Source organism: Xenopus laevis, chromosome 6L (genome assembly GCF_017654675.1).
Source record: "Xenopus laevis strain J_2021 chromosome 6L, Xenopus_laevis_v10.1, whole genome shotgun sequence".
Taxonomy (NCBI): Eukaryota; Metazoa; Chordata; class Amphibia; order Anura; family Pipidae; genus Xenopus; species Xenopus laevis.
In genome coordinates, this window is record NC_054381.1 from 52,903,843 (window position 1) to 52,916,547 (window position 12,705).

Consider the following 12,705-nt stretch of genomic DNA (forward strand, 5'->3'; position numbering starts at 1 on the left):
TGGTGGGAAAGAATTCTTGGGAGATTTGTCATCCATGGTAGCAGCAAAGATTTAATTGTGGGTGATAAATCTCCCAGTTTGCCATCATCCTAAGGAAACAACTGGGACTGCTTCCAGGTCAATATCCAGTTCTGAGGTATAGTTGCCACCTGGCAGTTTTTCTACCGGCCCGGTTCACTAAAAATGATGATTGATCCGAATGTTATTAGTAGGGAAAAAAGAAATTTATAGGAAGGCAGGTATTTTTTCAAGAAAAGGAGGCAACCCTATTCTCGGGTAACACAATCCTTCCTAAAGAGTATCATACTGTTTCCAGATTATGGTGCAGCCTGATAAGACTATTTTATAGCTCTGCAATGTTTACAAGGGTGTAATACAGCATGGCAAAGCCTCAGCCATGAGGACTGCCTGATTTGTCTGTCTGTCTGTTAGCAGAGCCACACCCATTGGTGCTGACAGTGCAGCCAGCTGGTGACTTCATGACAGGCTTTCTGCACTGCCAGACACTGGGGCAGCTGACTGGTAAATGACTGTTGTCTTTATTTTACACTTAATCGGCCTTGTCCGCTGACACTACATAGGCAGTTTAGTGGATGTAAACACTATTAATCTATTGAGAACTGCCAGCATTACTTTAACAGGAAACAGAGCTGCTATGTGCATGCTGCTTTATTATTCTGGTCAGTGTGGGCTCTATATTTGGGTTTGCTTCTTTGCAGTTTTGCTTTGGTACCTGTCGCGCAACTTTCTCTATTACTCTCTGTATGGGGAGTCGCAAACTGGGAAATATACAAAAACATTAGCTACTCTCTGAATTGTGTATCAGCTACACTCTGGTTGGGCATAGTAGGCACAGTTATACAGCTACATCTGAGGTAATGTGTGTTACACATAGTTATGTGGTAACCCATAACATTTTCCTTTTCAAACTGATAGCCAGCATTATTTATTTTCAATTCCTTAAATCAGCGTAACTTTTCAGATGATCCCTAACTAGGCACGTCTTCTCCCCGCCCCCTTGCTGTTTAGCCAATCGCTGTTCGTTCACTTCCTGCTCGTCAGCTGTCGACCCCGCCCCTGTAAGCAGACTTGTTCCTGTCTGGAGTCATTTCTCAAGGAAGAACGAGGATTGTGCTGTCCTGTTTTGCGACTGCATGAGATGCTGAGAAGCAGAACGGGGCCAAACTGAGCAGCACAGTGTGTGTAAGACAGTCACAGAGCAAGGTGTGTATACTGAGTGCTTATTCTTTGGGAAGGCACCTTATTTGGAGTGAGCTGTCATACAGAGTGACGCCTTAGGTTTGGGGTTGTATGCAATTCACTGCTGTGTCCAGAACACACAAGTGTGCAATGCCCAGCCTCAGTGTGTTGTTACACATAGCATGCAAAGTGCTCTTATACAGACACCCACAAATGCCAGTAATCCTATGTGCATTAAGGGCTCCGTTTACTAAAGCGAGCCAATTTGACGATATGTTTCCGCATGTTATCGCTGCAAATAATTTTTCGCCAGAATATTCGCAGCGACTTCGTTTACTGAACATTGCAATCACTTGCGGTAACTACATTGACGAACCAGCTTACGTTTGCGTTAATTTTAGCGAGTTGCGAATTTTCTGGCGACAAATTAAGTTTGCGAATATTTATGCTGTAAAATTCATGGCCAGATATGTATCTTAAAAACTGCTAAACTTTATAGATATTATCAACGACACAGTAAACAGATTTCACCCAATCAAACATGCCTGCATCATATAAATCCACATTTCAATACATCCAGTCACAAGACTTACCCCCTGCCAATAGAATCAAGTTTTACCAATAAATCTGTGTGCATCATATAAATGTAGTTTAATCTCAGCTGACAAAGCCTTTGGTCCCTCCTAGCCATAATAAATCTTCTGAAAAAGCTGCTGTAGCAACAGACAAAAGAATAATCCAAAACATCTTTGATTATCCTGTCACTTCTCTCTTCTCCTGGCAGGAATGGCAACAGGAACAGTATGATGGGTAAAACAAGGTGTTATGGCATATTTCCTGTTCCCTTGAGAATTTTCTGGCGAAAAAAATAAATTACCGCCACGATATAGATGGCGGTAACATTTTGCGACTATTCTGGCGTTAATTTTATCTTTCATACATTTCGCTGTTTAGTAAACCATGCATTAATGTGTACGTAGCGCAGGGGTGTCCAAACTTTTTGCAACGAGGGCCAGATTTGGTGAGGTGAAAATGTGTGGGGGCCGACCATTCAGCCCGACATTCTTTTAACCATTAATATTAAATTACAGGAATCGAGTAACTGTAGCAGTAATATTTGGGCACATTATTGAAATGATCTGCCACTTGATCTATACTGCTGCCTGTGTGCTGAAGGTGTTAGTAATAGACATGTAACGTGCCAGATCATTTCACTAATGTGCCTTAATATTACTGCTATGGGATTCCTGATCGTACTGTGCTGGGGGGCCTCATTATTATTAATTTCATGATGGAGGCTGAGGGCCGGTGTAAATTTGAAAACGGGCCCCAATTGGCCCCGGACATCCCTGACGTAGCGTTATTTTCAACCAACTGGCGAAAACATTCTTGCGCAAGAAAATTCGCAAATTTATATTTACCGCAGGTTAGTAAACTGGCAAAAACATATTTGGTGACAAATGTATCTATATTTTGTGCGCATATTTTTACCTTGCTTTAGTAAACGGACCCCTAAGTCATTTTTATTTTATTTTATTTTTATTACGTTTTCAAAAGAGGTAAACAAAATAAAATAGTGCACAATCACAAAATTTACATTGCTCCATATAAAGCCTCATGTATACTGTATGCCTAAGTCATTTTTATAAAGGCAGAGCAATGTGCAGTTTTGGGGTGCAAATTGGTATGTTTATTACCCACAGCAAAGCATTGTCCCCACAATTCCAACTTAATCATGGGTGTGGGTACAGACTGCCATTAATTTTAGTGTTCCCATAAATCTCAAAATCATCTTTCTGACTGCTGCATCCACTTGGCAGTGGAAAACTGTACCTACCTGCCTAGGTGTGTGCGGTGCCCCATGCAGGTGCTTGGGATATCATCACACACAAATTAGGCAGGGGCCTTGGCATCCCGGCCGGCCACGTCACCCCCCCCCCCCCGTGTGTGCAAATGTATGCACACATGTGCAGTGACATTGCTCAAGGGGACCACGTAGAGAACAGGGGAGAGCGGCAGCAGGGGCAATAAGGTCTGTAGTGTTTAATCAATCTCCTGTCAATCAAAGCTAAGACCCACATGACCAAATTTTGCCATAAGGCAGCAATCAAAATATCAAGACAATCAGACAACATAGTTAGTTTTGGAAAAACTATAAGGTCATATTAATCAAAATTCATAGTAAAGAATTCTCCAATAAAAAATGCAGGCCTCTAAATCATTCTCATTTAAGGGATAACACACTTTGCACCTTTGCAAATGGGCAGACCCATCACCTGTAGGGAAACTTCCTGGCCCAGTAGTAAAATCAGTGCTAGTGATGTGCTGGTTTAGAAAAGTTTGACCCGTGCCAGACCAGCACCGGTGCTCCCTCGCCGATGATGTCTCAACAGGGTACGTCCTGGTGCACGTACCCTGAATAGCCACCTTCCAATCCTCTTGCATCAATTGGTTGAAGTACAGCACCAAAATGCTTTTCTTGAATAAAAATGCCTTTATTAGGAACACTGGCAGGACTTGGATAAGCAACGTTTCAGGCTACACAGAGCCTTTTTTCAAGCTTAAAATCTTTTTATTCAAGAAAAGAATTGTAGTGCTGTACTTCAACCAATTCATGGATGTATCCAGTAAATTTTTAAAGGGGTTGTTCATCTTTAAATTAACATTTAGTTTGATCACGAGCGATATTCTGACAATTATCAGTTGGTTTTAATTTTGTATTACTTCTGTTTTCTAGTTATTTAGCTTTTTCTTGAGCAGCTTTTCAGCTTGCAGTTTTGCATTCTGGCTGCTAGGGTCCAAATTACCTTAGCATCCACACACTGAGTTAAAAAGAGACTGGAATATGAATAGGAGAAGGCCTAAAAAAATACACTAGGAACAGTAACACCAAAAAATAAAAGCTGTTTCAAGTAATTAACAAATAATGTACTTTTAGCTTGCACTGTTAAAAGCGTTGCGTTTGCTTCAGAAACACTACAATAGTTATATAAATAACCTGCTGTGTAGCCATGCGGGCATCCATTCCAGCTGGGAAAAAGGAGAAAAGGTGCAGGTTACATAGCACATAACAGATAATCCCTGTCTAATTCAATGGTGTTATCTATGCCTTTTCTTCTTTTTTCCATCTTGAATGGCTGCCCCCATGGCTACACAGCAGCTTGTTATATATAGTAGTCTTTCTGAAGCAACGTTATATTTTAATTACTTTGATACGCTTTCAGTTTTTGGTGTTACTGTTCCTTTGAAGAGGAGTTGAAGTCGGAGGTACCATAAACTGAGGAATCGGAGTTGAAGGATTTCTGAACCGACTCCACAGCCCTGTTTGTGACAATGGTATTTCAAGTGATTTGTTGTTGACAAGCCACCCTGTGTGTCATTACCCTAAGAATCCTTAAATACATTTTGAACTATTTAATGGAGAGTATATTTTCCCCAAACAGGCACACTATGGACCTCTTTCAGGATATGTCTAATCATTTGAGAGAAAAACATAATTTTTATATTTGTGTCTATTGTAGTACCAACTTCTCACCTGTTTTTCTAAATAGCCAATTCTTTTCCACTGGCAGGTGTAGAACTGCACATATGGTTATTTATTTTGCTACAAATAAAACATTGATGTCTATGTGTGACACACAGTCCCTTTTTGTTTTTTTCCTCTTTTTGCAAGATCAGTTCATTTTCATTTGGTGTTTTACAACTTAAACTATGAACACTGAAATGACATAAACAGTATATCTGTATCACATTGATACGGATGCTGTATGCACATCTTTTTTCCATCTGACACACAATTTTGGTTATTATTATTTCTTTATATAGCACATATTTAGCAGACCTGTTTTCAGATAAGCACCCTGTCACTTTCACTCATTGTAGTTAATTCTATGAGGAGACCGTTAACCTGCCTATATGTTTCTGAAATGTGGGAGGAAACAAGATTACCTGAGCAAAACCCGCAGGTTTAAACTTCTTGTAGATAGTACCCTGGGACTGATATAGGGAAAATGATAATTTATGTGGTATATGTAGGTATATTTACATTTACCCATGCAGAAATCACTTTTTGTTTCTTATATGGTTGCGACCAAGGTTATTGCAAGTGTGCATAATGTTCTGACAAACTGTTTCTTTATAGGCAACATCCCAAAATGAGAAGACTCCTATCAAAATCTGACCCTCCTGATCTTGAGTTCCAACCTTTGGTTGTAATAGAGTTTGCCAAACATGCCAAAGAAGAAACCAGAGAATGGCTTGTTAAAAAAATAATGGACAAGAAGAAAGATGGAGGTAATTTCATGCCATACAGCCAATACATGGAAATTGTAATCACCAGTTACAGTATATGTTTTGTAAACTAAAAACAGATATATATATATATATATATATATAGATATAGATATAGATATAGATATAGATAGATATATACATATATAAGGTGCTTCCATGCCCATGATTTTGACTGATGACTTGGACAGTGAATATATTGTATCACTGGATTATATGGAGGATATTTATTTGTTATTGTTTTTTTTGTTGAAAAGATAGGATGGAATATTAATAGTGACGGTGTGACTATAAAAATAGCCTGAAAATAGTGGATCTGTTAGATCAGGCTACGAGGAAGTATAAGAAGAAATAAGTTAAGTTAATCATTCGAGCGAGTCTCGTTAAGTAGAAATAAGAAAGTATCTGTTATTGGCAATAATTTTTCTAGCCAGGAAGATAAATAAGTTCTAAATGCAATACTAGTAACAAGGAATGTTGAGAGTCTTGGGTTCACCTGGGAACAGAGGTGTGTGTGACAGGAGACAGAGGGGCACCACCTTCTCCTGAATATCTTGTTAATGCTACACATGAAGCTGATATGGAGGTAAGTAATTTGGCTCCCATCTGAGGACCCATAAAACCATGGAGCTAAACTTGTGGCATTGTGAATATATCACCATTTATATAGGTAGGTCCAGAGGTTGTTTGTCAGTCACTTGGATGCCATTCAGTCAATTGTTGCTAATAATCTGATTCTTTTAAGTAAAACCACTTTTTAATAAAATTTTGTGTAAAATGCTCAAATTGCAACCTAATCTACTCAAAGTATTAATTTTCTTTTCTTTTTGTAACCAATCCCGGATGTGAGGAGTCTTTGTTGTTTTCCAGTACCGTGATATGAGTGCATTAGCTGTGTCTAATAGTATAGGTATAAGGGATTTGTTGTATTTACTAATAGGTAAGGTCATTTTATGTAGAAGTATTGTGAGAGGGTTATTAGGAGTAGCAGTATCAGTTATATATTGAATTACATCTTTAACTGTAAAACAAAAATTTACTAAAGCCGGGCAGCTCCAGAACATATGAAACATATCTCCAGTCTCACATTTCTAACACGGGGAGGGTAGGCACGGAAAGAATTTTGCTAGTAATACTGGGGTCCTATACCATCTTAAAAGGAGCTTAGAATTAAGTTTCTGTATCCTACAACAGGGGAAGGAGGTTCTGGAGAGAACTTTTAACTTAGTCTTCCATAACCTCTGGCGCTCTCTCTCTCTCTCTCTCTCTCTCTCTCTCTCTCTCTCTCATATCCAGTTTTCTGTAATGGTGTATAGTAATTTCGAGTTGCTTTTGACCCTGTATACTCTGTCTTTTAGTGGGGGCCACTGGATTGCCTATAGGGTGCAAACAAATTATGTTCCATTCTAATTCAGAGCTTTGTCTGATCTGTGGAATGTCTACATCCCACATACTGTAGAGGGTCACTGTTTATGTTAAGTGCCATGAGTTTTATATGAGCTAATCTGGGTTGCTTTTGTGCCCAGGTATACCTCTTAATTAGGCTTTTAAGCTTGGTTAGCAGTTGCTTTGGGGTGGATTCTGGATCATGTGGAATAGATCTAATAAGCTAAGGATATTTGTTTTGACCTCAGTAGACAAGAGCTCCTACAGATATTAATAAATCTGAAGATAAAGTTGTAGAAAATAGAACGTATCACATTTTCCCCTTGAGCTGTGCAGATGAAAGAAACACTGACAGTATTCATTAAATGTAGGAAACACATGACACCATAATATAAATACCTCAAGGTCACAAATTTTTTTGTTTATTTCATCATTTCAAACCTTTACTTTTGTTTTGGAAAAAAAAATCTGATTTGGTTGGCAGTGTGATAATGTTATTCACAGCAGCAGGCAGCCTCTGTGTTGTGATTGATACAACCACTGCAGTGGCTGAAGCCCTGTATAGCATTGCTGTATGCTTTTCAATGCTGAGCACTACCTACAGGCAGTGCAAAAAAACTCCTGGCATGGGCTTTAAGTGCCAGATCAACTTCACAAAACATATAATGTTAAAAGGGTACACAACAACTAATGAGTAATTTTCAGTTGCTTTCTGTTTTCTATTTTTACTGTCAAAAATAGTTTTCACATTCCACATCCTAATAAGGAAGAAAAAAATTGGTAAAAATGTAAAATTATTCCTGATATTTATTTTTTCTCATAAAAGGTTCCCAACTGCTAATCAAACCGCTTGTCATATCAAATGATGAAGAATTCATTTACATTGTCGGTGGCTCCGCAAAGCGCCTGCTTCTAGGAGCAGAAGCTGTGGGACTAGTGAAGGAATGTATTGATGGCTCAATGAAGCCTTTCATTTACAATAATCGGAAAGAATATAAAGATTGGACAGGTAAGCTGCAGTTTTCAACATTTTACAAATTGGTTTTTCAAACCTGACAGATAATAAAGTACAGAAATATGTTTTTTGAGTACATGCACTTTCTACAACACTCTAGAAATGTATCCATGCATCAAGATTGTGTATTAGTGCTTTTATGGGAGAAATGAGAAAATATTAATGCAGGTCTCTTTATTTTCTTCTTTTTCTTTATAAGGTAGGCCATGACAGGTACAATAAATAGGTGTGGGATCTTTTACCTGGAGTGCTTGGGTTCTAGAGTTTTGTGAATCAGGTATATTTTCATAATGAGGAGCACCATGCCTTAAGACTATTAAAAACATTTAAAGGCAAAAGCTAGCCGACAGTATTGTCAATCATAAAGCTTCAAATGTGGCAACATTTTAAGAATTAAAGAGCAACTTATTAACTTTGGGGCTCTCTATAGTATTCCAAGCACTCTCTTTTTTGTGTAGACCCTTCATGGGTGGAGAGAACAAAGACAAAAATGTTGGTCAAGCACCAGTTGTATAAAAGCACTTTAGGCTTAGGAATAGACATATGTGCAGTAGAACTGTCTAGTTCTCTACTGTGCATGCTCAAATATGACAGATACAGTTTCTCCGCGGGCTTTTGCAGATTTTTTTTTTATCAAAGAGTAGCATTGGTCTGTGCAAAAAAAACTAGAATTTCATTTCACTAAGGGTTCCTAATATTTTGCCAGCCCCAGTGAAATAGTCTCTGACTGAGAGGGTCATACCCATGTATATATTGCTTTTCGTGCTGTGTAAAACAGCATGTGAACAGATCACACACATGTAGGTATCAAATATATTTTATCCCCTGTTGTTTAGATTCAGTCAGTAATGTTAGAGTAATAGTATGACTTTTTTCTTGCTTTGCAGAAGATGGAGACGATTTCCTTAGCATGGCAGAATGCCAGTATATAATTAAATATGAGCTGGATAATCTTCGAGCTCAAGACGAGAAAAATATCCCTGGCTATCCAAATTCAAAACTTTATCCTGGGAAGTCTATTTGTAAGTGATCTGTTTTGTGTGATTGCCATGTTGCAGTTCAGCAATACCAAAGAGAGAGAATCTAGTACTCACAGGATTTGTGAAAAAGCCAAAACAAAATTAAGAAGATCAGCATTTTAGGGTTTGATCTAAATCACAATAGTTTTATCAATATACAGTATATATATATATAATAGAACAAAAATCCAGCACTATCAGGTCTTAAGGTCAGGTCCTAAGACTATTGTGTGATATTCCAGTTCCACAGCACCTGAGCAGCTGTTTGATTTTTTGTGTGCATCTACCTTGGACTTCCCTTACCTTAACACAGTGTCTGGACATGCTCCTTTTAGTGCCTGCGAGATCATGTTCAGTGTAAGTGCATGTAAGACAGAACTTTAATGCCCTACCCACATTATGAATATCCATGCCCACATTATGCATATAATGCAAGATAATCACTATATACAAAATGGTAAAAGCATTGTGCTGCGTTCTACATTAGTTTACAGCAACTTTCAGGAGGCATGAATAAGAAGAAGAAGAAGACAGGTTTTTGCACATTGCCCTTTTGGAAAGGTGTCTCAGCACTTTAATATGTGCTGTTTGCTGTCTGCAGGTTTAATTAGATTTTCTTTTCCCAATAAGCAGGGTTTACATTGTTTAGGACAATTGCAATTACCTTAGCAAATATCTTTAAACCACTGAAAATTTTCAATAATTGTATTTTGAAAAGTAGCTTAGCGTTACACTTTCATTAAATCATGTCATTTTTCCATGTTTTATCATATTTTTATCCTGTATTTTATATGTTGTTTAATAAAGTAGTAATTTATGTGCACATAAAATATACATTATAAAGCATATGGAGGTAACAATACTAGCATCATTAAAATATTTATATAGACAGTTTTCTGCAGCAGTAGGTGAGAAAAGAAAACCTTATATGATGCTGCTTAATATCAGTCTACACACACACACACACACACACACCACTCTCTCTGTGCTGCCGTCAATTACTGAGCCTAGGGACCAAAATATACAGTACACATATATAAATCATAGTTAAATCGGGTTGAAAAAACCCATCAAGTGCAACTCCTCCAAATGAAATCCCAGCATCCATACACACACCCCTCCCTACTTTCACATAAATTATATATACCCATATCTATACTAACTATAGAGTTTAGTATCACAATAGCCTTTGATATACAATCTGTCCAAGAAATCATCCAAGCCACTCTTAAAGGAGAATTCAACCTGTAGTTTAAAAAAACTCCTCCCCCCTACCCTGGGTAGACCCCTTCCCCCCCCAGCCTTCCTCCCCCCCCCCCGGGCAAATGCCCCTAGTTTTTTTACTCACCCCTCCATGCAGATTCTGGCCTTTCATGGCAGCCATCTTCTTCTCCGGTAATCTACGTTTATGGATGGCATTTTCTGTGCATGCGCTGTTGGAGTAAATTTCCAGTCCCGAACAACTGCGCATGCACAAAAAAAGAAAATGACAGAAGAAAGAAGTTGGCACCCGTGAACTCCTGTGGCCAGAATCTGTAATCATGTCCCCCTCGAAGCACCTTTTTTCCAGAGAAAACAACCCCAACCATGACAGTCTACCCTCATAATTTAAGTCTTCCGTCCCTCTAACCAATTTAGTTGCACGTCTCTGCACTCTCTCCAGCTCATTTATATCCCTCTTAAGGACTGGAGTCCAAAACTGAACTGCATACTCCAGATGAGGCCTTACCAGGGACCTATAAAGAGGCATAATTATGTTTTCATCCCTTGAGTTAAAGCCCTTTTTTATGCAAGACAGAACTTTATTTGCTTTAGTAGCCATAGAATGACACTGCCCAGAATCATGTCACAATATAAGGCCGATTAGTAATTAATACAGATAATCACTACATGGCAGCACCGAAACCAGTGCAACTAGCATATGAATGTAATAATCGGCCTTTGAGCATCAGCTTATTTTACGGGCCAACCTGATAATTTGTGATGACCCCTAAGATTAGCTTCTCAACAGCTGCTCAAAGCAAACTGAGCATGTGAGTGTTGCAGACACTTCCCAAGATGGTGACCCCCTGTGACAAGTTTGAAGTCCTGGATCTTTGCTGCTATTGAGATGCTGAAACTTTTGGCTGGTGCAATAAGTTCAGTATATAAAATATTGCATTTTTAATCATTTCATTTTTATGGTTTACTTCTCTTTTTAACAAATGAGTCAAAAACATATTGCACCTTCATGAATTCATTATTTTTATGAGGAAAATGATCCAAAGTTACATACTTGTGTATGGCAGAAGTGCTGCATTAGAAATGTTTCCATCAGTAACTGGCATCCTTCCATTGGGCAGAAATAACTGCATCTAAACTCTTTTGGTAACTTTTGATAAGTCTTGCACATGGGCTTGGAGGAATTTGATCTCATTCCTCCTGAATTTTACTCAGCCATCCATGCTGGTTTTGATTTGAATAGTAGTGGCTTTCATCTTACAACCCTGTTATGCACACTACAGTTGTTTAGTGTTCTTCTGATGTAGTCATGAACACTGGCCAATAGAAAAAAGGTTTTTTTCTTAGACGTTAAGCTGGGGTTTTGTGAGATGTACTGGAGTATTACACATCTTGTAGTAGGTATGATCTTTGTTGCATGATCACTTCTAAGGAGCTTAACAGTGCTGTAAACCATCCACACCCACCATGAAACAGACCTGCCCCACCATTATGATTTATATAGCTTATGACTTTACATTATAAATTAATTTAAAAATGTTTAGTAGTTATTTGAATGCAAGTGCTGTTCACATTTTCTGCATTCCATGCTCTGATTTGTGAAATTTCAAGCCTGCTCACCTAGAACAGACCTAGAGGAAATTTGACTTCTGTTACGTTCGGCATATTTACCGAAGGGTGAATTTTCTCCTCACTTAAAGCTGCACATACATTTAAAGATTTTTAAACCTGCCTGATCAATATCTGACAGATATTGGTCAGACAAGCCCCTCAGAAGGCCCCATACAAGTGCCAATAAGCTGCTGGCCTGGTGCTGAAGGACTGATTTTATAAGCCTGTGTATGGCCACCTGAAAGGGACAGACAAACACTGCTTTCAACAGCAATACATATATAAATAACTTAAAAACCACAGAAAGTTTGAAATTATTGTACATTGCAAGGTTGCTTAGAATTATGTTTTCTTTTATAAGCAAAAAATTATTTTTTGGGTTGAAATTCTCACCACAAACGTTTGCCTCAAATTTCCAGTCATATCTTTACTAGAAGATCTTCTGTTTACTAAAAATCGTATATATGCTGTTTTGAGAGAAATGTGGCTATCTTTTTGGTGTGAATTCTCTGTGAAACGTCTACAGTGTATTTTCCATTAACATTTTATGGAGGAAAACTTAGACAGGCAAATGTGGTATATTAGCACGGAGGACCCCTTTAATATGGCAGCATTCACTCGATTTATAGAGACGGCTAAAGGTCTCACTGTTCTGTCGTTTGTTGTCATTTTTTGTTGACTCTTTCTTCCAGGCTTTGATACACTGTTCATTTATCGACATTGTATCTGAAATACATACATAAAAGTGTTTTCATAGTATCTTGGTAGGATATTGGGCAACCATTAGAATGGTTTCAGTTCATCGTGATGTTGAATTTTGCAGGTGACGAGTCTCTTTTGGAGACTGGTGTTTTGATAATGTTTTATAACAAGATACCATGCTGCCCTGCTAGTTTGAAATTTGGTGGCAAATATAGTTGTGGCACATGGCTTAGATTCTGTGTATATTGTTGTTTTTTTCCC

General features: G+C 38.2%; 1 protein-coding gene across 1 annotated transcript in view; it reads left to right on the forward strand.

The window, feature by feature from the left end:
- Nucleotides 1–415: 415 nt before the first annotated feature.
- ano10.L (anoctamin 10 L homeolog) overlaps nt 416–12,705 on the forward strand; it is a 132,355-nt gene continuing 120,065 nt past the window's right edge. The window contains exons 1-5 of the mRNA XM_018267483.2: nt 416–522; nt 1,030–1,224; nt 5,342–5,493; nt 7,703–7,885; nt 8,779–8,913. Coding sequence (XP_018122972.1) covers nt 5,355–5,493; nt 7,703–7,885; nt 8,779–8,913 — 457 coding nt within the window. The 5' untranslated portion in view covers nt 416–522; nt 1,030–1,224; nt 5,342–5,354. The remainder of the gene's footprint in view (nt 523–1,029; nt 1,225–5,341; nt 5,494–7,702; nt 7,886–8,778; nt 8,914–12,705) is intronic.